Consider the following 27,920-nt stretch of genomic DNA (forward strand, 5'->3'; position numbering starts at 1 on the left):
CATGTTAAACATTTCATTTATTTGCCAATAAGCAGCACATTTACATAAGCAATGAGAAGCAGAGAATGGCGATGTCTTGCAATAATCCTCAAATGGTCTCAAATCTATGGGCATTCGTATATCTGAAGTCTTTAGACTTTGTAGAGTGAGAAGTATTACAGCAAAAATATCTAAAACAAAGACAACACCCCAAAGAAGCCGTCACTGTTCCGGCGGGAAAGAACGAGGCTAATAGTGGAAAAATATGGTCTTAAAAAACAAAAATCTCTTGAGAGCATTCATCCACAGATTCTCTAAAGTTAACACGCACAGATTCGGAAATCTAATGTCAGTTCCACATTTCAAAAGGTGTTTTTGATCTTTGAAGCCACGAGGACCAGGATTTCTCCGATGTTCTTCTGCCAGTTGTGAATGTGTTTGGAATCGGCACACCAGAGTTCGCCGTGCCGCGGTTCTGCGTTCTCGCACCGCTTCTTCACCTCCGCTTGCTGCTCCTGAAGGACAGAACAGCAAATGAAAAAGATGTTTAACATCTAGGGCAAAATCTGTATTAACCACATCACAATTGCATGCACCAGTCCAATGCGTCTCTCAAAAAGCATCAACAATAGTCCGACCGAAAAAATTCAACTTTAAATCTCATTTTGAACTAGTTAGTTTTCTGGCCAGAGGCACGTTGAGCTTCAACAGCGTCTAATCCAACACTGCCAAAATAAATATGTGGTGCAACTAATTTCTCTTAGCTGTCACGGGCTACTGGCGTCACAGTTTTGATTTCACCAGTCTGATCAAGTCAAGTTAAGAAAACAACATTCAATGAACTTAAAGGACTTTAAACTCAAATAAATCTGGTTATAGCCTGAAATGCGTTAATAGTGACTGTATGCTTACTTCTGTTCCATGCTGAAGCTCAAACTTGTAGAAGAATCCCCATGCATCGCCCAAGTCCGGCTCGATCTTTACAGTGCGCAGGAACCATTCTCTCGCCTTCGTTATCTTTCGCTCGCTCCAGAACAATCTGCAAGTTAGGAAAACACCAGCATGTTATAAATGCAACTTAGAAAGCAAGCTGCAGGCGAGATCAAACTGTTCTTGGCAAAAGACCATGGGAGGGTTACATTAAAGCCAGAATTCACATTGAAAAGTTTCAGCAGATTTAAGAAGTCTTACTTGGCGACTGCCAGCAGTACATGAGGATCATGTTCGCACTTCTTTAGAGCGTCAACGCTTTTGGTCCTGCGCTGAGGCCTGGCCTCCAGAAAAACTGCTTCGGCCCAAAGAATGCCTGTTGACAGGAACAAGTGATCATTAACGGTAGACTATACGTACATACATATACATATATATATATATATATATATATATATATACACACACACACAAACTAGAGCTGCGACTAACGATTATTTTTTTATAACCGATTAATCAGGTGATTATTTTTTTCCAATTAATCAACTAATCAGATAAAAACATAAATGCTACTCAATTAGCTTTTTCACCTATTATAGCTACATAAGGCACTAAATTAGGGTATTCATGTATAAAAGTGTACTTTTAAAAGTGCAAAAGCCACACAATACTACAGAGTTTTACAACTATAATCTTTACATTTTTATATTTTACCTTAAATAAAAAGTGTGCAGCTTTTATATAGTAAAACATCTTCAAATGTCAAAACAGAAACAAACAAAATGAATCTAGTCTTCAGAGATGTGCTGGCCACATATTAATAAACCTTGTTAAGAATTAACATTATCTGTCATTAACAAAATAAATTAGCCATTATGGTATGAAAGTAATATACATGCATTGTTACAGTAATAAACCCCTTGATTTCCCCTTTTACTTTAAATGAGATGCTTAGTTTGTGGTTCATATTATTTTTAAATGAAAACCCAACAACAATTAAACAAATACAAACTCACTTACAGTGAGGAAAATAAGTATTTGAACACCCTGCTATTTTGCAAGTTTTCCCACCCAGAAACCATGGAGGGCTCCGAAATTGCATCGTAGGTGCTAAATAAAATCCAGAAATCACAATATATGATTTTTAACTATTTATTTGTATGATACAGCTGCAAATAAATACTTGAACACCTGTCTATCAGCTAGAATTGTGACCCTCAAAGACCTGTTAGTCTGCTTTAAAATGTCCACCTCCACTCCATTTATTATCCTAAATTAGAAGTACCTGTTTGAGGTTGTTAGCTGCATAAAGACACCTGTCCACCCCATACAATCAGTAAGAATCCAACTACTAACATGGCCAAGACCAAATAGCTGTCCAAAGACACTAGAGACAAAATTGTACACCTCCACAAGGATGGAAAAGGCTACGGGGAAATTGCCAAGCAGCTTGGTGAAAAAGGTCCACTGTTGGAGCAATCATTCGAAAATGGAAGAAGCTAAACATGAATGTCAATCTCCCTCAGACTGGGGCTCCATGCAAGATCTCACCTCGTGGGGTCTCAATGATCCTAAGAAAGGTGAGAAATCAGCCCAGAACTACACGGGAGGAGCTGGTCAATGAACTGAAAAGAGCTGGGACCACCGTTTCCAAGGTTACTGTTGGTAATACACGAAGATGTCATGGTTTGAAATCATGCATGGCACGGAAGGTTCCCCTGCTTAAACCGGCACATGTCCAGGCCCGTCTTAAGTTTGCCAATGACCATTTGGATGATCCAGAGGAGTCATGGGAGAAAGTCATGTGGTCAGATGAGACCAAAATTGAACTTTTTGGTCATAATTCCACTAAACGTGTGGAAGAATGATGAGTACCATCCAAAGAACACCATCCCTACTGTGAAGCATGGGGGTGGTAGCATCATGTTTTGGGTTTTCTTTCTGCACATGGGACAGGGCGACTGCACTGTATTAAGGAGAGGATGACCGGGGACATGTATTGCGAGATTTTGGGGAACAACCTCTTAACCTCAGTTAGAGCATTGAAGATTGGTCAAGGCTGGGTCTTCCAACATAACAATGACCCGAAGCACACAGCCAGGATAACCAAGGAGTGGCTCTGTAAGAAGCATATCAAGGTTCTTGCTTGGCCTAGCCATTCTCCAGACCTAAACCCAATAGAGAATCTTTGGAGGGAGCACAAACTCTACTGATCTAGAGAAGATCTGTGTGGAGGAGTGGGCCAAAATCCCTCCTGCAGTGTGTGCAAACCTGGTGAAAACTACAGGAAACGTTTGACCTCTGTAATTGCAAACAAAGACTACTGTACCAAATATTAACATTGACTTTCTCAGGTGTTCAAATACTTATTTGCAGCTGTATCATACAAATAAATAATTAAAAAATCAGACAATGTGATTTTTGGATTTTTTTGTCTCTAACAGTGGACATGCACCTATGATGACAATTTCAGACCCCTCCATGATTTCTAAGTGGGAGAACCCGCAAAACAGCAGGGCGTTCAAATACTTATTTTCCTCACTGTATATAAAAGGATGAAATTAAACCTTTATTAACCATCGTTCGTTTGCGTTTTTGCTTCCGTCATTCATTGTCCTGTCAGGGTTGCCCGATCATACATCGTTGTGGCCAACAATGTATTAGCCAATATACATATAATTTCTATTTATATTAATTGCTTATTTGTTAATAAAGGATGTGGCTTACCAGAGCTGGGACACTCCTGCAGGGCTTTGGCCATAAGCGTGTTGGCTATATTTTTCAATCCTGCTCTGTATTCAAGTCGGACAGACTCTAACCTGGAACGTTTTAAAGGTGGAAGTTAGCCAACTATTCACGATACAAAACCTAGTTTGGGTATTTTTTATCTTCCCCAAGTTTTTTTTTACCATATCTCGGGGGTTTGTGGGTTCTTGAGTCGAGCTTTCTCCAGGATGGCTCGAGCTCGCGTGAGCTGCCCAACTTTCTCCTCCAGCCGGGACAGAAGAAGCCATAATGGCATGGAATGTGGGCACTTCTTTAGCTAAAGACACACAGCAGAAAAGATGCACTTTACCATTTCGATGTTGACTTTGAAGCATTAAATGCAAAACATTGCATGCCAACTGTTCACATCTGCAGAGCTAAAACTTAGACCCTGGTTATAGGCCTCTCGTGCTTTGTCCATGTTCTCCGTCTGTTCTTCGATCTGACCTTTCATCATCCAGAGTTTCGGGAAATCTTCATAATGCTTTAGGGCTTCTGTACAAAGATCTTGTGCTGCTTCTATATTGCCCAGCACCCACTCCAGCTTCACTGACTTCATAAACACCTGCACATATTACACACAGATGACAGTCATGATTTATTCATACAAAAACAATTACATTATAATTGCCTGTCTTGATGAAAAGATGCATCTTGAATTGCACGAGGGTGGGGGGGGCCTGAGGATGGAAACCAGGAAGATGTTCATGATTGTTTTCCCGTTAGAACCTCTCACGTCATGTTTCCATAGAAAACATAATAGTGATATTTCTGATAACATTATCCCTTAAGAGGAATCTTGCCAAGTGCTTGAGGTTCATCTGATCCTGTGATATTTGTCTTAATGCTGACACTTGTTTCTGAGCCAACAGTTAAACAAGCCCAGACAGGAGGACATTCAGGACACCTTTAATCCTTTGCACAATTTCCTTCTAAAAATCTCACTTATTTAAGATGGTAAAAGGGCACATCGGTTATCAGGTGGTTACCATCCACGAGTGCTTTTGACAATTCCTGGCACACATTTATTCAAAAAGATGTGTCAGTGGGTAAACTATCACCTTTCATTGAGGAAACAGCACACAACTTGTTTAGATCTAGTTAGGGCCCATCACATATAGAGATTAACAATCTAAATTTAAACGTTCAAGCTATTTGAAACCAAGATTGAGATTTGAAATTATCTACATGACACTACATTTGACCTTCAAAGTCAAAATTTTTGTCCACTGATAACCTTACATGATACTTAATAATCATTATTAATCATTTTACAGATTACTAGCACACTAATAGCATATTGGACACAAAAATATCTATGCATAGCATACATCCAGTGTCCTAAAGCAAATCTAGTTTTGGTGGGATGCCAGCTCCTCTCTAATGTGTGCACATTTGTGAGTAAACTATAGTAGCATCACCATCCTAAGTTCATGGTTCCCACACCTTAGTTAACTTTAAATTCAAGGACCTTTCAAGGACTTTCCAGATCCAATACCCTCAAATTCAAGGACTAAATGTGGGGACATGGTTACATCGTGTTACCTTTATAGATACATTGTTACAGTTCACTTTCGATGGAACTTGTGCTGCATCACTGCAGTGACACTTTGGGGATGCTTCCAGGGGTGTATATTAAAATCAACCAAAGGTGAGGCTTAACGACAAAGACAGGGTGACGCGGGAGCCAGGAAGTATATCGCTATCTGAAATATCGCCAAAGACGGTGTTACAGGGACGCAGGAAGTATGGCAAGGGAGACGCAGCGTCTCGTTCCCTTCTCAGAGAACCACATTACATACGCAACCCGAGACGTTTTCATGTGTCAAACACAACCATGCAAAAAAGCATTTTGGTATGAATCAACATTGTACAGAAGATAAAAACATTTAAAGCGAACAGTTTAGCACGTGTGCTTAAAAAGTCTAGATTTTTTGTGATATTATCCTACACTACACAGGGAATGACAAAGCAATAAGCCCCAAGAAGCAGTGGGTTACCAGTGCATTTTATAACAGCTAAGGGGCGTTGGTAGGCACGACGCAAAGCGGAAAACCCCCTTAGCCGTTATAAAATGCACTGTAACCCCACTGCTTCGCGGGGGTTATTGCGTTTATAAAACGGTTACTTCATATGCATAACGTTAGCGGAATTTTATAAAATAAAACACAAATAAGTTGTAATTATATTAGTACAAATATTACTCTTTCGCCAAACAAAGTAGTTCTTCAAAATCAAGTGTGACTGAAACAGAGCGCATGCCGTTCCCAACCAACACAGACGCAGCATAGACACAATGAAAATATGATTAAAGATGTGGTGTTTATTTTATAAACCAACATTCATCTAATTCATACATTAACATTTATATTGTGCAACTGTTGAAGTGATGATCAAATATGCTTGGAAGCATGCTTAACTTTAACTCTTTCCCCATCAGCGTTTTTTTTTTAAGTTGCCACCCAGTTTTAGTTTAATGCCTTAGAGAAAAATTATCTTCTTTAAATAAACATAAAATATCAAATAAAAGAACAGACCATTGCTTTCAAACAAAAACAAACAAAAAAAACTTTCATCCTATCTTCATTTGTTCTCTTATCACCTCTCAAATTTTCAGCTAAAAGAGATAATTCAATTTTGTGAAGAACTTTTGTAAGAGATCAGATTCAAAGCCATCAAAACTTACACGCTGTGTTTTCAGTGTTGAGTTAATTCTTCAGTGTTTAAGTTGGGTAAGATCACCATCTAGTGGATAATACGGATGTATGAACTTGACTTAGAAACTCCTCAGACAACGTTTTCTCTTTATCGACGAGATGACTCAACAATATTTATTGACATTTATCTGGATATCGCCATTAATTGTGCAATTGTAGAAAAATATAAAATATGATTAAAGACTGTGGTGTTTATTTTCATAAATCAGTATGCAGCAACAGTGGCGCAGTGATACTTATGTGATGCGGTCTGAACCGTGGGTTTACCGGGGTATTTTATCACGGCTTAGAATGCGTTTCAACCAATCAGAATGAAGAACCAACTGCCCGTTTTATAATATGGATTTTTTTCCCCAGAAAACTTCTTGCATAAAATAGATTCAAGCACTTTTCAATGACCTGTATCTATGCATGTATATTTTCAAAAACCTCCCAAGGCCTTGAATTTTTTTCCCCAGATTCACAAACTTTCAAGGATTTCAAGGACCCGTGGAAACCGTGCAAATTTCCAGTCAACTGCACCCATTATAATTCTGATGTGAGCGCAAAGGGTACCGAAAGTCGAGGGTATAACAGTGGCACAACATTCCCCAGTTGATCCCTATTGTGCAAGAACAACTGCTTCAAATCTACAAAGAAATTATATAAGCTTGGCAAATCTTCAAAGAAGAAATGGATAAAACTATTTTCTTTCAACTTTTGGCAAAGTCAGGACCCCGTTATGCAATGAAAAGTCTGTATCATGTCACATAACTAAGCTTTAACTCCACGTGCAAACCTGCCCTGCCAAAATATATTTATTCTTACATATTCATAGTGTACATATGTAAAGACATTCACATTCAACATGTTGCACAAGCACTCAACACATGAAATCTTTCTAAGATCAACTCAAGAGACACAAATCAAAACATGAAAAAATGAAACATGTTCCCAGCACAGAGGTGTCCCCTGCATGAAACAGCAGAGGCTACGCCCTTAGAGGAAGTGGGCGATCTGAATCGTGGGTCACTCACCCTGGCAGTGGGGGCGCTGCTGCGGGCCTTGGCTAACAGCCTGCGCGCTCTCTCGTATTCATTGTTCTCCGATTCCAGCTTCACAGCAGCCAGCCAAATCTCCTCACTGTTGGGGTTAGCCTATTACAACAGACAGACACAAAGAGTTTGATTGAGGTTTTACTGGCTATCATGTCATTGAATCTCTGGATGCTACAAGTGGAACGATTAGTTTCGGGAAATGAATGTGTACACTGAAATGCAATTCAATCTCTGGCATATTTTTGTCGGTTCTGCATCTTTAATTTGATGTTTTTTACTGACACTTCTTGCAAGTTCTGTGTTATTTGAGCTTGCATGTTATGTCTATGCGCAATGTTTGCCTTGTTTGATCTGAGGTTTAACCCATTAAAAAATGCCTAAAAAGACACAAATTGTACCTGCTGTGTTGGTTGTATCTTAAAACGGTTTACATCATTCGAATCACAAGAATTTCAGCTTTCCAAAGATATGCGACATGTTTAGCTTTTTGTTTGATGAAGTTTTCTGTCAAATAGTGCAGTGTCCCTCCCACAGTACACTGGAATTTTAATACTGGGACATTGCGCTAAACAGCTAAAAAATATTATATATGATTGCTTTAGGCTACATTTACATGACAACAATGTAGTAAAAAAATTGAAAAGTATTTTGCATTTTTGAAAAATGTAATATGTACAATAAAAAACGCTGTATATTGCATAAAAGGCCAGTAGTTGGCTGTATTACTTTGTAAAAAAACACTTTGCGCATAAGCACATTAGGGATGTGCCTTTTTGTAAATTTTTCCTTTTTTCTTAGAGTCACGTTTGAGTACTTGTGTACCCGAGCGCACATACACATCTTCTACCAAGCAATTAATACAAACAATCAAGAGGTTTAGTTTGGGTAAGAATTTGGGAACCCCAAGTGGTTCGCAAGAGAATTGCAGGGGGTTGATGAAAAACAATTACAATTCAATCATAAAATGCAAATAATTTTAAAATAAAAAGTTAAATAATCACTTACCAACAAAAATTTATATTTTGTCTAATTTGCATGTTATGTGACCATTACACAACACTACAATATATCAAAAAAGTAAAAACTAAGAACATGCAAAATGGATACGTTTTATGTACCAATAAAAAAAAATTATCAGATGAAAGTCCAATAACAGGACATAATACCAATAACTATGAAAAGTACTGTTGATTAAAACTTTAAATGGATAAAAAAATAAAATATATTTTTTTAAGTTTAACATGCGTTATTAAATTATTGAAATATAAACTTAAAATATTAGGGGGTACTTCAAGTAAATAATTTATGTCAAGAGGGTCGGCTGACAAATATGTTTGAAAACAAGGTAAATTTATAACTAAAAATAACCCTGGACAATAAAGCGGCAACATTTTATAAACTTTATTGGAGAAGTGTAAATAAACTCAGTATCTTAAAGAAAAACACCATGTTCTTACCTCAACTTAGATAAATTATAACATACCTATCTTTATTCAATGCGTGCACTTAATCTTTGTACAGCGCATTGTGAATGTGTTAGCATTTAGCCTAGCCCCATTTATCCTTAGGTTCCAAACAGGGATGAATTTAGAAGCCACCAAACACTTCCATGTTTTCCCTATTTAAAGATTGTTACATGAGTAGTTACACGAGTAAGTATGGTGGCTCAAAATAAAATGTGTTGATTTTTTAAGCAGATAAAAAATTAAGGAATGAATGGGGCTAGGCTAAATGCTTACACATACATGACGCGCTGTGCAAAGATTAAAGGGATAGTTCGGCCAAAAATGATATTAAACCCATAATTTACTCACCCCGAAATCGTCCGAGACGCATATGTCCATCATTTTTCAGACAAACACATTTTCAGTTATTTTAGAAAATGTCTTTTATCTTTCAGCTGCTAAACAGTAAAGTTACGGGGTCCATGTCCTTCAAGTCCAAAATAATTGCATCTATCCTTCCCCAAAGAAACCAAACGGCTCCAGGATGATAAATAAAGGTCTTCTGAGGGTAATCTGCGCGGTGTTGTTGTAGAAATATCCATATTTAAAACTTTATAAACAAAAATAACTACCTTCTGGTAGCGCCGCCATCTTCGACTCCTCTGTATTCAGGAGAGAGTATTAGCATAGTGTATGTACTTTTCTTAGTGGCGTATGACAAATTCGGAGGGCGGGGGTACAGAGCAGCAGCAGAGTAACCTCCGTACGCTGCGTAAGCTCTCATCTAGAATGCGGACGCAACTAAGATAGCAGCATTACCGGATGCAAGTTATTTTCGTTTATAAAGTTTTAAATGTGAATTTTTTACAACAAAACAACGCGGATTACCCTAGCCGTTTCTCAATATGCGTTCTTGTCTGTACTTGCGTTCTTGTGGACTTGTAAAACGTCATCAGTCGCGGCCCAAGTACTGTTCCAATTCAAAGTTCGCATCAAGTCCAAGTTCACATAAAATCCCCGGATGTGTTCTTGATCCGCCCATTTTATCGAGGATGCATCAAAGGAGACTTGTGTGGACGTATGACAGCGAAGTTTCCCAGAATGCATTTCGCGTCAGAAGTTCGTTCTTCCGAGTCTGAACTTGCAAGTCCGAACTAGGAAGGACACAAGTCCGAACTTGGCGTACTTGGTATTGAGAAACGGCTCCTTAGAAGGCCTTTGTTTATCACCGTGGAGCTGTTTGGATTTATTTTGTGAAGGATAGATGCACATTTTTTTGGACTTGAAGGACGTAACTTCACATTTGATTAACTGAAAAATATAAAAAATTTTCTAAAATAACTTCAAAAGCGTTTGTATGAAAAATGATGGACATATGAATCTCGGACGGCTTCGGGGTGAGTAAATCATGAGTTTAATATAATTTTTGGCCGAACTATCCCTTTCAGTGCAAGCTTTGAGAAAAGATAGGCATGTATTAATGTGTCTACGTTGAGGTAAGAACATAGTAAATTATTGAAAAACGGTGGTGTTTTAAACAGAACAAACACAGTCATGCAGTTTGTCATTTTTATGTTTGTGAAGTACTTGCACATGTAGACTAAACATGCAAAACGCAAATAATGTCACAATTCGCACAAATTTGCATTTTGTCGTTACAATCCGTTTTTAAAAGTTTGCTTTTTTAGGACTTTTATTGTCATTTAAATGAACAGCCAAAACACAAAAAAAGTTTCCTGTTTATGATTAAAAATGTTGTCATGTAAACATCCCATTAAAGTAAATGCTAATTAAAGTATCATTTACATTCATTAGTTATGTGTCACAGTGTTGCTTATCTCCCAAGTACAAGTAATTATATTGTTAATGTTTCACCTCCAGTAATGGTGTCAAGGGATTGTGTGAACTAACCTGGAAGGCCAAAGCCAAGATACTTCTGGCTGCAGGAACATCACCCGCTAGCCATTTAGATTTAGCCCCCATTAACCACAGCACCTCAGCCTTAGGACAATGAGCAACAGCCCTCTGTAACAGAGCCTCCAGAGACTCTCTGAAAAATAGAGATTAACAGATCAAACACATATTTTTACAGAAACCTTTATTTAACAGAATCAAATGAGTAAAGCTCATTTCTCACCGTGTGCCATTGCTCTTTTCGAAGTAAGCCGCCCTCAGCCAGACGCTCTTCTTGCTGGGAAAGACCTGAAGTGCGTGGGCATAGATGGCACGGGCACACTCCACAGCGCCATGAGCCACGCACTACAACACAACAACCAATGATAATTAAATATTACAGCTTTTGAAGACATGTATCCAGACATCAAATTGAATTCAGTTTGGTTAGGCAAAATTATGTTTACACTGTCAGCGTCCTCCATCCATGTGTGTTTACAGTCCTCCTCTTCAATGCCAATCCCAATTACAGCTCTGATCACAGCCTGACATGTGGCCACACTGCCGGCCTTATCACACTCCTCTGCATCCTGAGAAAGAAGACAAACTGTTCAGTCTTCCTTTAACACGTCTTTAATGTGTTTTGTCCACACAGCCACTTTCTCTGAATTTCGCTGCACTACTGAATCGTTCACTATCAAACGCAAGTAAAAGAGTTGACAGACCTGAATCCACTGCTCGCGGTTTATCTCCACACCGTTAGCCCCCAGTGAGGTAATGGCTCTGTCGATGATCTTCTCCACCATCTGAGTGTTTCCGTTGGCTTCCTCCAGCTTGGCAGCTGTGATCCAGATATGCCGGTCTGTGGGAATGTTTTCACGAGCTTTGTTCAGAACCCGACGAGCGTTCTCATACGTTTCTAACCGGGCAAGTGCCAACCAGAGCTATGTGAGAAAGCAGAGGTAGACTTTTATGGATCATGAAAATGTGTACAAGTCTTTGCTGATTAGGACTCTGTTTGTGTGTGTGTTTGTGTACCTCTACACTGGTCGGGCAACACTCGACTGCTCTGCTCAACATGATTCTAGCATCTTCTGGCTCCTCCAGTTCAACAGCAGTCTTCCACAAGCGCACTGATTTAGACACGTTCTCCAAAGCTGTGAAGAAAGACATTTCAAAGACTTAAATCGGTAACTTGAATTTAACTGAATAATTATAGACTATTACTTTTAATAGCATTTTTATTACAGTGGTGACCATAGCACACAAGTCAAGTATTTGAGTAAAAGATACTCTTAAACAAAAAATATTGCTCCAGTAAAAGTATTAAAGCGTCCATAACACATGCTGTTTATCTGCTGCGTATCTGATGTTAATCTGGAATACCTATAGAGTAGCATTACATCCTTGATATCTCAGAAGAGTCTTATCAGATTTATAAAAGACAGATCAGCTTTACAGATTCTTTTTGATAATGTATGGAAAAATTTGGAAGGAGTAACAAACTGCGGGAGGAGCAAGTCACGAGTCAGGCAACACTCTGGATAACTTTTGATTCACTACATGTTCCTGTCGTTTATATAATATGCACTTAAGCGCCTATTTCCAACATTACTTACCGCATGCAGCCTATGACCCGGTTGGGACTTTTCAATGAAATCCAGCGTTAAACAAACATACAAGCAAAAATCTGCTGCTACCCTGGATAAACAAAATGTATCCATTGTTTCTATAATGCTGGCTTCCTTCTCCTTACATCCAAAAACACACTTCTTCTTTTGTGTCATTGTTGAGTCTTGATATTAAACAAAGCTGTTGCGTCCAACTGCTTTTTTGACACTTTGCCTACGTTTAGCATGAGGAAACCAACTCTTAGGCCTTTACAACGTCCTATATGGCGTTTAAAATTACAATCTATCTTTCGTAAGCTAACTAAATTTAAACAAAACAAACACTTATACTGTTCTAGCTCCCCCCTACAACATATTAATATGATTAATAGGTTAATTTTGATTTTATAACTAAACAGAAAGGTCTTTATGATTTAAAAAGAAAGCATTCAAGTGAACAGTACTGAACAGTAGCAAACTTGAAGCAAAAATTAATTTCAGCAAATGCAAACTTCAATCAAACATAGTAAGAGGTGAAGTGTTGCTTGAGCCTACCAGAAATGCTTATTGCATTATTTTTTTAAAGTGTGCGAGGTCCGTGCACGTCCGCTAGCAACACACAAATAGCTAAAAGCGCAATCGCCTTAATGAGCATTATATTAATGACGTTGAGTTTATTGTTTTTATTAATTTATATTCACAAAACTTATCAACAAAACATCGATTAAAATTAAGAGACAAATTATCTGAAACGAAATTTATTTTAAAGTAGCAAACAAAACTTACATTAAACTGGAAAATAAAGTCTGACCCATTACAATTCTCCCTTCATATTGGCCTTTACAACGTCCTATATGGCGTTTAAAATTACAGTCTATCTTTCGTAAGCTAACTAAATTTAAACAAAACAAACACTTATACTGTTCTAGCTCCCCCCTACAACATATTAATATGATTAATAGGTTAATTTTGATTTTATAACTAAACAGAAAGGTCTTTATGATTTAAAAAGAAAGCATTCAAGTGAACAGTACTGAACAGTAGCGAACTTGAAGCAAAAATAAATTTCAGCAAATGCAAACTTCAATCAAACATAGTAAGAGGTGAAGTGTTGCTTGAGCCTACCAGAAATGCTTATTGCATTATTTTTTTTAAAGTGTGCGAGGTCCGTGCACGTCCTCCGCTAGCAACACACAAATAGCTAAAAGCGCAAGGGCCTTAACGTGCATTATATTAATGACGTTGAGTTTATTGTTTTTATTAATTTATATTCACAAAACTTATCAACAAAACATCAATTAAAATTAAGAGACAAATTATCTGAAACGAAATTCATTTTAAAGTAGCAAACAAAACTTACATTAAACTGGAAAATAAAGTCTGACCCATTACAATTCTCCCTTCATATTGGCCTTTGCAATGTCTATATGGCGTTTAAAATTACAGTCTATCTTTCGTAAGCTATCTAAATTTAAACAAAACATAAACACATTAAACCCAACAATACTCAAACATTAATATAAAACAGATATTGTCTATAAGAATACATGTTAAAACAATCCGATATAGCGTTTATAATAGCTGGTTGGTAGATGTTTACTATTTTTGGCAAAACCTCCGTTGCAAACCAACATTTACATGAATAAAATAATTTTTACTTTGAAAATGATGCGCTGTCACGTTAATATCAGCTGTTCGTTTACATAAGACTCCGTCTACGTTCATTTACACTCAGAGCAACGTCTGAGTTCTCAAACTAAAACAGGGTCTTCAGCGTTTGCGAACGAATCCGTTTATGAGGGTCGAAAACGGTGATGTAGTGTAGATGAAAGGCGTAAACGTAGCAAAAGTAACGCGTTTTAAAGGATAAACGCATTAATGTAAACATAGCCTTAAACTGTGTTAATAAGTCAGAATGCATGAAATACCATTGAACCTCCCCTTTAAGTAGCCATTATTAATTTAAAAGTTAGAATGTCCTAGCATTTTAATGTATGGAAGTATTAAAAGTCATTTTATTACATTTGTAAAAGTTCGAACGTCCACATTTTTAACGTATGCAAGTATTAAAAGTAAAAAAAAATTATTGTGAGTACAAGCTATAATGTCCTAAACTTTTAACGTACGCAAGTATAAAAAAAATGTGAGTAAAAGTTAATTCTGAAAAAAAAGTTAATTATTAATTAATAATAAGGCTATATTTATGGCAAGAATAACGTAGGGGTGTTTTTTTCAGTTTCTATGTTGGGTGTGTAAGATACCAAAACCAATGCTATCATATTAATATCCCCTCTAAGCACTAATAATTGTCTGCAGCTCTTAGCAACTTCTTTGGTGGGCTTGAAAATATTTTGACCCAGCTGTGTTACAACTAACCCCTCAGCACTTACGATATGAAAAACGCTAACGTTAGCGTAATTCTTGTTTTAAATAGGCAACACACGAATTATTGCTGGCTGCCAACAAAATAATTGTGCCTGTCTTATCAAAAATTATGTGTCACATATATTTTTGTTCATATCTTTAATATTAATTGAATAAGGTCACGTCAAAGATTAAAATCATAATGAAATTAATAACTAAAATCAGACTTTGATGCTCATTATCTCAGAATTTAAAACTGTAGTATGGTTATTAGAGACTGGGTCACATATAAAAAATGTTTTGTCATAATTGTGCTGCTTTTCTCACATTTTTAGACATTTGTATCCATTTATAATTGAATTAGAAAAGGGCTGGATGAATGAATACAGTGTTGATACCTGTCTATTATAGACAGACATATAAACAATATCCACTTCAAGTATATAGATAAAATGGTATTGAAATATTTGACTTAATTTTTAGCAAAGGTTACAACTAACCCCCTGCCTGTAACAATTAACCTCACCTATGGGGTAAGTTGTAACGTTTGCACTTCTGTCACGTTTGGTGTAATTGTCCAAGAATGGTAAGTAATAGAAACAAACTTCAAATGTTCATTTGTAGCAGAGATGTGTGTGTTGCTTGTGTAAAAATATGATTAATCAAACTCAAATATGTTTTGAATGATTAGGCCAAAACCAAAAAGCACTGTGCCCCGCTCTCCCCTACGCAAGTATTAAAAGTAAACATTTTTACTAACAAGTACAAGTTAGAACGTCCACAAGTATTAAAAGTAAAAAAAAATTATGTGAGTACAAGCTATAACGTCCTCGATTTTTTACGTATGGAAGGATTAAAAGTAAACATTTTTACTTGATTACAAATTAGAACGTCCACATTTTTAACATACGCAAGTATTAAAAGTAAAAAAAAATGTGTGTGAGTAAAAGTTAGAATGTCCTTGATCTTTAATGTACGGAAGTATTAAAAGTAAAATTTTTTACTAGAGTACAAGCTATAACGTCCCATTTTTAACGTACGCAAGTATTAAAAGTAAAAATTTTTACTTGATTACAAGCTATAACGTCCTAGATTTTTAAGATACGCAAGAATTTGAAGTAAATTGTTTTACTTGAGTACAAATTTGAACATCCACATTTTTAACATGCGCAAGTATTAAAAGTAAAAAAAAAACTGTGCGTGTAAAAGTTAGAATGTCCTTGATCTTTAATGTACGCAAGTATTAAAAGTAAAAATTTTTACTAGAGTACAAGCTATAACGTCCCATTTTTAACATACGCAAGTATTAAAAGTTAAAATGTTTTATGTGAGTACAAGCTATAATGTCCTAAATGTTCAACGTACGCAAGAATTAAAAGTAAACATTTTTACTTGATTACAAGCTATAACGTCCTAGATTTTTAACATAAGCAAGTATTTGAAGTAAATTGTTTTACTTGAGTACAAATTAGAACATCCACATTTTTAACATACGCAAGTATTAAAAGTAAAAAAAATTTGGGAGTAAAAGTTAGAATGTCCTTGATTTTTAATGTACGGAAGAATTAGAAGTAAACATTTTTACTATTACAAGTTATAACGTCCTAAATTTTAACGAAAGCAGGTATTTGAAGTAAACATTTTTTTAGTTCAGTACAAGTTAAAATATCGTCATTTTTTACGTACTCGAGTTTTAAAAGTAATGATTTTTTTTTTGTGAGTACAAGTTAGAACGTCCTTGATTTTTTAGGTATGCAAGTATTAAAAGTTATTTTTTTTACTCGAGTACAAGTAATACATCCTATATTTTTAATAATTTCAAGTACAAACTAATAAAGTACTTATTTAGTACAAAACTTTTACAATAGTTAGAAGTAGAAAAATGACATGGTTTATGAAATGTACTGGAGCAAGAAGTAAAAAAAAACACTGATACAACTGATACAGAACTTCTTTCTTTCTTTTCTTTTAAACGCCATACCAGCTTCTAAGGCTATATTTATGGTGAGAATAAAGTAGGGGTACGCCAGGCAAAAACTAACGCGGGGTTAGTTGTAACACGGACTCTTTACATTGTTGCACAAGGTTGAGCGTTTTGATTTTCCAGTATTTTTTTCATGCTGCCAAAAGACGATCTCCCGCAAATTATTGGAAATGTATAATGTTTTTCCAGAGAGTTATTGATGAACGAATGTTTTGGTGGCATGCAAGTAAATTATTTCATCATATGTTTTTCTAAGTTGGGTGTGTAAGATACCAAAACCAATGCTATGTCATATTAATATCCCCTACGCACTAATAATTGTCTGCAGCTCTTAGCAACTTTTTTGGTAGACTTGAAAATATTTTGACCCAGCGGGGTTAATTGTAACAATGTGTAACAACTAACCCCTCAGCACTTACGATATGAAAACCGTATTAACTTGAGTACAAGTTAATACATCCTATATTTTTAATAATAAAGTACTTATTTAGTACAAAACTTTTACAAGTAGAAAAATGACATGGTTTATGAAATGTACTGGAGCAAGAAGTAAAAGTTTTTCAAAACAAAAACACTGATACAACTGATACAAGTAGAACTTGATACTTGTAAAATGTACTTAAGCAGAGTAAAATTAATTGTCCATTTTTGTGTTCAAAAGCAATAGTTCAAAAGTTTTTGCTGCAGTGAGACATGAGGCATTGCTATCTACTAAAGAAACGCCGGTGTTGTCGTAACCCTGTTCTATGCAAACCCTGTCCAACTCTAGATGCTAATGTCATTACTCACTAAACTGGTACTACCAGTACTTTATCCATGGGATTTTTAATTAGAAGTTAATTACTTATATCACATTACATTATAGTTACCAGCAGTCTGTGGTGGGAGATGTGTTTTCTTAAAAAGAAAATCCAATATGTTTAAACAGGCCAAGACTGATAGAGCTTTCAAACATATGAACAGATTCATCTATCTCTGTCATAGAGGTATGCAGACTGAGAAAGCGGAGGGAGAGAGAGGGTGAGGGAGATTAACGCAAAGCAACCGCTGACCTTTCCTGAGCACTCGTTTCTTGGCTCTGATGTCCGTCTCTAGTTCAGCAGCTCTGATATAAATGCGCACAGACTGAGGCAAGTGACGCACTGCTTGGGCAACCACGGCCTTTGCTGTGTCTCCTGGCTGTAGTCGGGCCGCTTCCAGCCACACATCCTCACTCTATAAAAGACAATAAGTATACATAAGGAGTCAATGCAGATCAATAGATGACACACACAATATAGATTACTCATGCATATAGAAATTAAATACCATCCATACATAATGACTCTATTTAAATAAACTCTAATGCTGCGTTTACACCAGCCGCAGTAGAGGCGTGAAGCACGAGTGATTTCAATGTTAAGTAATGTGGAGACGCATTGACGCGTGTCAGGGGGTTTCGTGGCGTTAAATGAGGCGCTTGGCGCGGAAGACGCGATTCCGCCTCTTTCGCACAAATTGAGCGCCTGACGTGTTGTGCGCGAATGGTGCTTTTTTTGTACATTTTGCGTTTGACGTGAGTTGCAAAATTTGAACTTTGGCAGAATTTCACGCCACGTTAACCAATCAGGAGCCTGCTTGCTGCTGTGGTGGCAACCCCGCCCGAAGTCAACCTGAAGGAACGCTTGATATTGTCCGTAAGCAGTCACCCGGAGCTATACGACACAAGTTCTTATTTCAATGGAGACAGGAAAAAATACCTCGAATTGGAAGAGTGTCAGTGAGGACATTGGGCAACCTGGTAAGTTGTAATACACATTTCACTTTTGAGTCACATGACGTTTATTTTCCTCCTACAGTAAGGTTACCAAATACAAACCGGTAACTCTCTCGATGCACAATCAACATCAGTCATCTTGCAAATAGACAACTGCATAGCACTTGCCCCTCCCACAAGAAGCGGATTTTACCTCTGACGCGCATCAAATGCTTGCTTTTTCCGCGCGTCTACTTCGCTCTAGACGCGCGAATGCATTCAAACTTTTCAAGCAGCAAACTAGGCGCGGTAGACGTGATTTTGACACCTAAAACGCGGTTGGTGTTAACGCAGCATAAACAGACAACACACACGTCACAGATCAAACATACATACGAATACAATGTCTATACATAGTGATTTTGTATGGGTAAAGTCTACATTTTATTTTTTATTTTGTACTAAAATGCAATTAAATGTTTTGTTTGTTGTTACTGAATTGGTAAAGCATTATGTTAGCAGCTCAAAGGTTGTGGGTTCAATTCCCAGGAAACAAACTTCAAAAATCTTCACGTTTAAAGTCCCCATGTTATGAAAAAAATCACATTTTTATTGTTGTTTTTAAGTTTATACTCATATCTATGGTCCATAACTTAGTATAGATAAATGCACCCACATGCATGTATAGATCTAAGAAATGTTTATTATACACATTTGTATATTTATGTATAATTTATATATTATATATAAATACTTAATATGTAAATATATATTTTTCTTAAAATTACATATTTATATATACATAATTATTATAAACAGTTCACACACATATATGATGTAAACAAAAACTTTTATTGTGCTATAGATTAATTGAGATTAATCGTTATGCATCCCTAGCGGGGACTATATTGCATATTCATAGATCCGCGTATACTAAATGAGCAAAGGGTGTAGAGTTACATTCAAGATATTTCAAAGCATGAAGAAATTACCGTCACAGGAATAACTTTTACATAAACTATTATGATGCTCAAAGAGGAGTTAAGTGATAAAATTAGCAACTACAGGGGAACATTTAAAGCGAATGTAAGCTGCTTTGTACAACAGCCTTTGCGATATGCATAAATATGCATCCCTGAATTGAAATATTCCAAAAGTGTGTTATTTCTGCAAAACTAACATTGGGAAAGTTAACAAAAGTAAATGTGAAACACCTGTGTTTCAAAACCTAGTGAGCAGCCTACCTAGACATCATTGCCCAAAATCATGCTTTGAAGGTGGCTCGGTAGCTTTTAAGATGCCATCATCTTGGTGTTAATCTGCTAAGCACTGCTAAAATGCGAAGATCTGCTAAGATGTAACTAAAATTAATGAGCCAGCAAGAATTTCCCAATACTCAATGAAGCTGTGCGCACACACATAATTTGTATTTCCTGTTGTCAATCTGAGTCCAAGATAAGCAGTAAAAGACACAATAAATCCCACAGCTCACGAGGCTAAATTCATTAACTTTGACACATTTATGACATTGTTGCACTATATTTAGTATTTCGGGAAAAGGAATTTTACTGACGGCATGTTGTCACTATGGAAACCAATCAACACTGGCTAAACTCCTAAAGCTTTTCACATACTGCCCCCTATTGGACATGCACATATTTTACATATTTTAAATCAGCGTTTCTCAATGGGGTGGTACCACTGAGAAACATTGCAATAAATATAAATTGTGCGTATCAAATCAATAAGACACGATTTAAAAACATGTCAGTAATAAAATAAAAAAACGCATCTAGAATATTTTTTAATACATTATTACACAAAACCTAATAAAATAAAACATAGTAATATGAAACAATTATATTTACAATAAAAATAACTCTTAAAATAGCCCCTAAGCCTCTCATAGACTCACCTATTTATCACCTATTAAAAACAACACTCAATGGCAAATCTCCAACAGCATAACTTATATTTTGTTTCAGAAGTAGGCTAGCTCTGTATATTAAAATTAATATGGAGTTTAGTTGTAGTATTTAGAGCTACGACTAGAATGTAGCTTTTTCAACTCTCTGTAAAACTGATAATAATATTTCAACTATCCAGTTACCAGCAAATCAAACCTGTCATTTGGCTTTAAAGGGGACATTTCACAAGACTTTTTTAAGATGTAAAATAAACCTTTGGTGTCCCCAGAGTACACGTGTGAAGTTCTAGCTCAAAATACCATATAGATAATTTATTATAGCATGTTAAAATTGCCACTTTGTAGGTGTGAGCAAAAATTTTCAATTTTTGGGTGTGTCCTTTAAATGCAAATGAGCTGACGAAATGCAAACACTGATCGCCATGATGGTGGTTTGTTAAATTGAAACTCAATTGTGCTGTCAATTATTTTCTCTCCCTCTCTGCAAGTAATGGCAGTGCTGTTGTTGGATAGTGCAGATTAAGGGGTGGCATTATTATAATAAGATCCCCTTTTGACATCACAAGGGGAGCCAAATTTAAATTACCTATTTTTTTTACATGCTTGCAGAGAATGGTTTACCAAAACTAAGTTATTGGGTTGATTTTTATCACATTTTCTAGGTTGATAGCACTGGTGACCCAAATATAGCACTTAGTCATTAAAAAAGGCAGTTTTCATAACATGTCCCCTTTAAGTGACATGCTTTATGTAATAATATTGTTAATAAAAAGAAGGAAAATAAAATACGCCATTCATATTATCATCATCATCATTACTATTATTAAAGAAAAACATTTATCAGCATATATTCATGGAAGATATTTAGCTCATTTTTGGTGGGGGCCATTAAAGGAATAGTCTACTCATTTTCAATATTAAACTATGTTATTACCTTAACTAAGAATTGTTGATACATCCCTCTATCATCTGTGTCTGTGCACGCAAGCGCCGGAGCGCGCCGCGACGCTCCGACAGCATCCAGCCCAGCCCCACCCATTCAATGCCACCATCCAGAGACAAAGCCAGAAGTGACCAAACACACCAACGTTTTTCCTGTTTGGGACGAGTGGTTGTACGAGCAAGTTTGGTGGTACAGAAAGAACGTGGCGCTTTTCTAGGCGGATTTGAAAGAGGAACTGTGTTTTATGACGTGGTAGCGCTTTTGGGAGTACTTCGACTCGCCCGAAAAGTCCGCTCCCCTTCTCACTCTCATAATGGGAGAGGGAGGGTGTTACTGCGCCGAGTCGAAGCACTCCCAAAAGTGCTATTACGCCATAAAATATAGTTCCTCTTTTAAATCCGCTTAGAAAAGCGCTACGTTTTATTTTCTACCACCAAACTTGCTCGTATAACTACTCGTCTTAAATAGGAAAAACGTTGATGTGTTTGGTCACTTCTAACTTTATCTCTAAATGGTACCATTGAATGAATGGGGCTAAGCTAAATGCTATCGAAGCGTCGCAGCGCGCTCCAGCGCTTACGTGCACGCACACAGATGATAGAGGGATGTATCAACAATTTTTAGTTAAGGTAATAACATATTTTAATATTGAAAATGAGTAGACTATTCCTTTAAGGTACCTGGATAATGGATGGGGCGCTGGTCCAAAAAAACAACACAGTTTTAAATAAATAGTTCACAACAAAATAACAATTAGCCCATATTTTAGACCATGGATTCGCCTTGGAAGACATTTAATAACTTCTTTGCTTAGTTTTTGATGGATATATGTATTTTTTGGAGCTTTCAAAATGGGGCACTATCTGATGCCATTTTAAAGTTGAAAAAAGCCTGAATATAATTCAATATAAATCTGACTGTGTTTGGCTGAAAGATGAAAGTCATATACACCTAGAATGGCTTGAGGGCGAGTAAAAAAAATGGGCTAATTATCATTTTTGTGTAAAATATTCCTTTAAATTGGAAATGGCATAAACTAGCATTTTAATTTAATTGAGCAAATTATTTTTTATATAATTTATAAATGTTTGTGAATATAAAGATCTATTGGCCAAATACATTTTTATTTTATTTTACATGGAGCTGGTGGTCACCTCATGGTAAACTGTTGAGAAGGCATCATCCTCCCTTATATATTTAGTTCGACCCTCTGAGATTAATTTATTTTATAAAAATTTTGATCATCACAGTTATTTTATTTAATAAATAATAGCTTTACATTCTTTTATGTACCTTATTTTCAGAAAATACTTTGTAAAACTGCATGCAAGCGCACGTATTAGAGTCTCACCTTAGGACACATTTCAGTGCCTTTCATGATGAGGTTTCTGGCCACCTGCAGTTTTCCTGTCACTTCTTCCAAACGTGCGGAGGCGATCCAGGCGGGAGGGTGGTGGGGATTTGTTTCTCTCACCGACTTCAATAGTAGACGTGCTTTCTTAATGTCACTGCACACGCACAAAATTACATTACCGATTGCAATACAAACATCCCATGTCAAAAGTGCATCGGGTACTTAGGATCACACTGTGTACCTGATATCTCCTCCATGGGTGGGGATCATAGAGTTGAGATCGGTGAGATAGCCTTTAGGATCAACGACTGTTTGTCCACTCACGGAGTCAGAAACCTGAAGACACCACCATACAAATACTGTCAAGCATGTGTGATCAAAGATCTGTTGATACATCATCAATCTGAAAGCAGTACACAGGAAATCGGAAAGTGATGTGTCACCTGACTGAGCCTCATGTCCATCAGAGTGTTCCTAGCTTGACCGATCTTCCTCATATCCAGATCTCCTGCACCTGGTGTCATGCCGCCTGGGTAGGGTGTGTTCAGGCCGCCTGGGAATGGTGTGTTCAGACCACTAAATTGCTGGAAAAATAATTATAAATATATATATATATAACACGACAAAGCTTCAAAGAAAACAAAAAGTATGTCTAAAATGGATATTATACGCTATTGTCACATGACCTTACCATAGTGCATGCTAACATGAACTTTTTAATAATATAAAAGCAAGCTGTGTTGTTTGAAGCTGTCGGACATTATTGTTTCATTTCTTTAAATGAAAGCTGAGCAGATTGCACTGATATGGGATATGGGTACTCTTACAATTAAGACATGCCACATACAGACAATATGCATAATTTAATAATAGGGCCGCAAGATAATAGCGCAAATGCAGATACCACAATTTTGCAATGATTGGCAATAAGTGAATGATTTTAATGCTTCATTATGACCACCTGCTTAATATTGTGTAGGTCCCCCTTTTGTCATCAAAACAGCCCTGACCCATCGAGGCATGGACTTCACTACACCTTTCTAGCAGAACCAGCATTCATTTTTTTTAGCATTTTCAGCTACAGTAGCTCAACTTTACGATTCGACTAGAGGTCGACCGATATGGTTTTTTCTCTGCCTGCCGATTCCGATATTTAGAAATCAGGACAGCCGATATATGATGCCTATTTTATTGGTTGATATGTTTGGCCGATTTTCTATTTGTACATAATAATCGAAATGTCCTCATCATTAGCAGATATTTTAAATGTAAAAAACCTTCACACCATGCATTTATCAGACACAGATATTACCAGACACTCTGCTGTCATCATTTCTTGCTCTTTGATCAGTTTTTTACCATGGCTTTTATTGCTTTGTAGGATAAAATCCTTATTTGATAGACCTGATAAATTATTTATTCATCAAAAAGTTAACATAGTAAATGTCCATGTTTTTTAGTTTAGACTTTTATTTAGGACAAATCTTTCTAAACACATTTACATTCTCATTTCTGAGGCACTATGAGTGACTGATTGTTCTGACAATGACTTCTTCTTGTTTCAACCGTTTATTCAAACGAATCGGTTCAAAGGAGTCAATTCGCGAATCGGACGCGTTGTGTGCTATCCAGGCTGAGCGCCGCAAAACTGTAAACAAATTACTTTATTTTAAGGCGTCACTTTTACATTGTAATTATATATTTAAGTACCAAGTAATAATCATCAACAACATGTACTTACTGTAGGGTTAGGAATAGGGTTTGGTTTAGGATTAGTTGCATGTAATTATGCATAATTAACTGTTATTACTATAATAATTACCTGTGACATGTGTAACAAAGACACCGTAAAATAAAGTGTTACCACAAACTGTTAGTGTAACAACACTGAAAACATTTCCTCGCTGGATATGATTTGGTCTTTCCGACTTTTCGCCATCGTGTCAGTTTTGTTTTGAGTAATATGCGCGAGGGAGAGAGCAGAGAGACGGTTTAAAGACAGAAAGGGTGCGTGCGCGGCTCTGCTCACTCTGTCACGCAAACAAAGATCATCACTCATTAATCACATGAAACGAGCACAATCTTTGTGACAGCACGGACGGTGCACCGTGAGACATAAGCCCGTCGCGCTGTTGTACTGGCTGCTTAATCGTGCCATCGTTTTCTAAAGCTGTTTGTGAACAAGGCACGGCTGCACACACACAGCCTCAGCGATCTGCTTGCAGCAAGAGGCAGCGTCACGACTTCTACAACAACGCTTAGGCGCCCGCAGACGCTCCTGCCTATTAATCGGCATAATTTTGCAGCAAATATGCCAAAAAACGGCCAAATTATCGGTCCGGCCAATAAATCGGTCAACCTCTAGATTGGACCACACGTGTAACTAACATTAACAAACATTAATAAAAGCAATATATTTGTTAAAGTACTTGTTTATCTTTTTTTTACTATGCTAATGCTCACTAGAGACAAACTGAGATAATGCTGCTAAAATTAGTTTTTTTTTACCTTTAATGCCATTGCTCTAATTTATTTTTTATATTTTGATATATTTCATATTTTGCTTAAATGTTTAATATATCTGCTGTTCATATGTTCATTTATTCGTGTGTTATATGATTAGAATGTTGTCCCATTTTTAAAATAAAGCACAGCAATGAGATTTGAGAGTGTTTCTCCCTTTTCAGGAAAAATAGCGAAAAAGTATCGGAATCGAATTTCTTGACATGGTATCGATCGAAACAATAATTTTGGTATTGTGACAACACTACATTACACAACAGGAAAATGTTTTTGCGCATTTCTGTCATTTTATTTGCTGTTTAATGAGTTATATTGGGTACTGAAAATTACTGAATCCAAAATTTGCCAAATTCTGTGACATTCCACATTGTACAGTAAATTCTATTTTTATGCTTGGATTCCGTCCATGTTTTTCGCATCACGGAAATTAGGAATGCACGATCTAGATTTTTCATGGCCGGTTTTTGTACCGATTTTCTTAACAAGCAAATTGGCCGATTACGATCCGATTTTTTTTCTTATCAAGCAACAAACAAGAAAGAATGAAAGTATACATAAACAATATGTTTATTTGGTATTTAACAGGCTAAATTTGGTTTGGCTATTGAAAACAATAACTGTAACCATCTAAAATTAACTGTGCAGTAGGCTACGTTCAATACAAACATAAGTGGTTAAATGAGACCATGACATGGATGGTTGAGTGAGGGTTGATGGTCTTGCCTGTTTTGCATTATCAACAGACTTTTAAAACTTATTGTGTTCTATCAGGTGATGAACTTAAATGTCTGACTAAGTTTGTTGTGGCGAATGCAAGGCTCTCAGGTTTTATTTAAAAGTTTGGAGTGAGATAACATCTGTTAGGGGAGGAGCCCCTCTGCCCCACTAAATTCTCAAGTTTTCGCTAAATAAGTCTGATAAAAGACAGACAAATTTATCCAAATTAAATAAATTGCTCTACATATTAAAAAATACAAATGTATCAAAATTAAAATGAAATTTGTTTTTATTGCGGTTTGTGGAGCCTGGGCTGTCTACAGAGATCGCCTTTTTTACGGTTTAATCAGCGGACAGGCAGCAAGCAGATAGTGAAGAGATGTTTACTGTATGAAACAAAAAATGATTCGTGAATTCGCTTAGAGCCCCTTTAAAGTGGCTGTAACTCACCCCTTGCAGTGGGTCAACAGAAGTGTGGTTTTCTCCAGTCTGAAGATGCTTGGCAAAGAAACTGTCTGGAACAGGTGTGAGCTTCTCGTGACGTGGATTTCTTTGACGTTTGTTCCTGGCATCACCCACTTCCGGGATACTCAACCATTCATCTTCCGTCACCTCGGCCAGCTTCCTCTGGAGGAGAAAGAAAATATTACAGTACTGTCCTTCATAACTCTTTGATTTACTGTGTCTTTATTTTACATCTAAATGTTCAAAGAACTAATCATTCAGCTGTGATGGTTTATTAACAAATTAACTGACCTTGAGATCGGAGAACTGCTGTTGAATTTTGGGACGCTCCATACGATATTTCTCAATCTCTTCCTTCTCCCGCAGCTCCCTGACAATAAAATAAAATGAGCCAAATGATACAACATGATTACAGAGACGTGCAGAAGACATAAGGCCACAGCTCCCTTCTTTCCTTGCGCCTCTCATCCATTCGCTTATCCAGGGCAGCGTAGATGGCGTCCGCCTCTTCGTCATCTTTCTCATACGGCCCACTAGAAAAAAGACTGCCTGCGTAGCCGTTGAACTGGGAGGTACAGAAGAACAAATTTGATAATGAATACCAAATTATAAAATGTATTCACAAAATTTAAAACAATGACTTTGGACACCAAATGAATGTTTAGACTGAACGTGCACAACTAAAACCCCCTTATGTACACATTCATTTATAGGAGCACCTCATCATAGTTAGTGTCGTTCAGATCCTCCTCATCCTCCTCCTGATTCTTCTTCATCTGATCACCAACTGTCCTCTTGCCCGGAGGCGCGTGACGGTCGTCCACTGGGTCATTTGCGTCACGGGCAGGACCGATATCAGAACGCGTGGTGAAACCCGTAGCACTGCAGAATGCATACAATACAATGAATACATCAAAACATTATAGAAAGAAAGAAATTACAGAAAGCAACACAACACCACAGTCCTGGCACAGGCAAGTATTAAACTATTTAAAACAGAAATCATTTAACTTTGCATGCACCATACAGTGACAATACAGCGTTTATACGTTTCTGCTGTAGTTTAGATCAGTAGATTTCATCCCTTTAGACTTCAAGTCACAAAATTGTCCACAGGCATCCAAACAATTTTCTCGAGTTTGGATAAGCTAGAAAAACTAGAACTCGATTTTTAATGTTTGTATTTATTTTAAATAATTTTAAGTCCTCACAAGGGACTGGTATTATTATTACTACAATTGTTATTTCGGCTATATAATATATTATGGATACTGGTCTCTCACCCTCTGCCAAGACCAGGTACGTATCCGAGCGGCGCGGACATGCCCAGAAACGGTTTCTTCTTTTTATTTAACCCGCCCATGAGCGGAGACGCGAGCGGCGGAGGCTGGGCACCGCCTGCAGCCCCACCGGTGCCTCCGGCCGAGGCTTTATTCGCATTTTTTGCGGGTTGTTTCGCAGTAGCGCTCGCCATCGTTGCGCTGCATACAACACGCTTCACTTCCGGCACAACAATAGTCGCACTTCCTGT

At 37.0% G+C, this 27,920-nt stretch overlaps 1 protein-coding gene across 1 annotated transcript; it reads right to left on the reverse strand.

Annotated features, from left to right (window-relative positions):
• prpf6 (PRP6 pre-mRNA processing factor 6 homolog (S. cerevisiae)) lies at positions 1–27,920 on the reverse strand. The gene is made up of 21 exons (XM_073874968.1): positions 27,673–27,920; positions 27,109–27,271; positions 26,829–26,954; positions 26,681–26,752; positions 26,375–26,551; positions 23,128–23,268; positions 22,926–23,020; positions 22,682–22,838; positions 17,778–17,940; positions 11,806–11,924; positions 11,493–11,711; positions 11,235–11,357; positions 11,012–11,133; positions 10,786–10,924; positions 7,409–7,528; positions 4,060–4,240; positions 3,819–3,948; positions 3,637–3,728; positions 1,171–1,285; positions 892–1,018; positions 1–494 (listed from the first exon to the last, which is right to left on the reverse strand). The coding sequence occupies exons 1-21, from the start codon at positions 27,861–27,863 to the stop codon at positions 342–344; spliced, it is 2,925 nt and encodes a 974-aa protein (XP_073731069.1). The 5' UTR covers positions 27,864–27,920; the 3' UTR covers positions 1–341.

This window comes from Misgurnus anguillicaudatus, chromosome 13 (genome assembly GCF_027580225.2).
Source record: "Misgurnus anguillicaudatus chromosome 13, ASM2758022v2, whole genome shotgun sequence".
Classification (NCBI taxonomy): Eukaryota; Metazoa; Chordata; class Actinopteri; order Cypriniformes; family Cobitidae; genus Misgurnus; species Misgurnus anguillicaudatus.

Bases quoted from the DNA above. Each gene is read 5' to 3' on its own strand.
- prpf6 (XM_073874968.1), bottom strand. From the start codon at position 27,863: ATGGCGAGCGCTACTGCGAAACAACCCGCAAAAAATGCGAATAAAGCC. The intron at 26,955-27,108 runs GTGCTCCTATAA...TGTACCTCCCAG, and splicing joins ACGACACTAACTATGATGAG to TTCAACGGCTACGCAGGCAG. The intron at 23,021-23,127 runs GTGACACATCAC...TGGTGTCTTCAG, and splicing joins TGGACATGAGGCTCAGTCAG to GTTTCTGACTCCGTGAGTGG.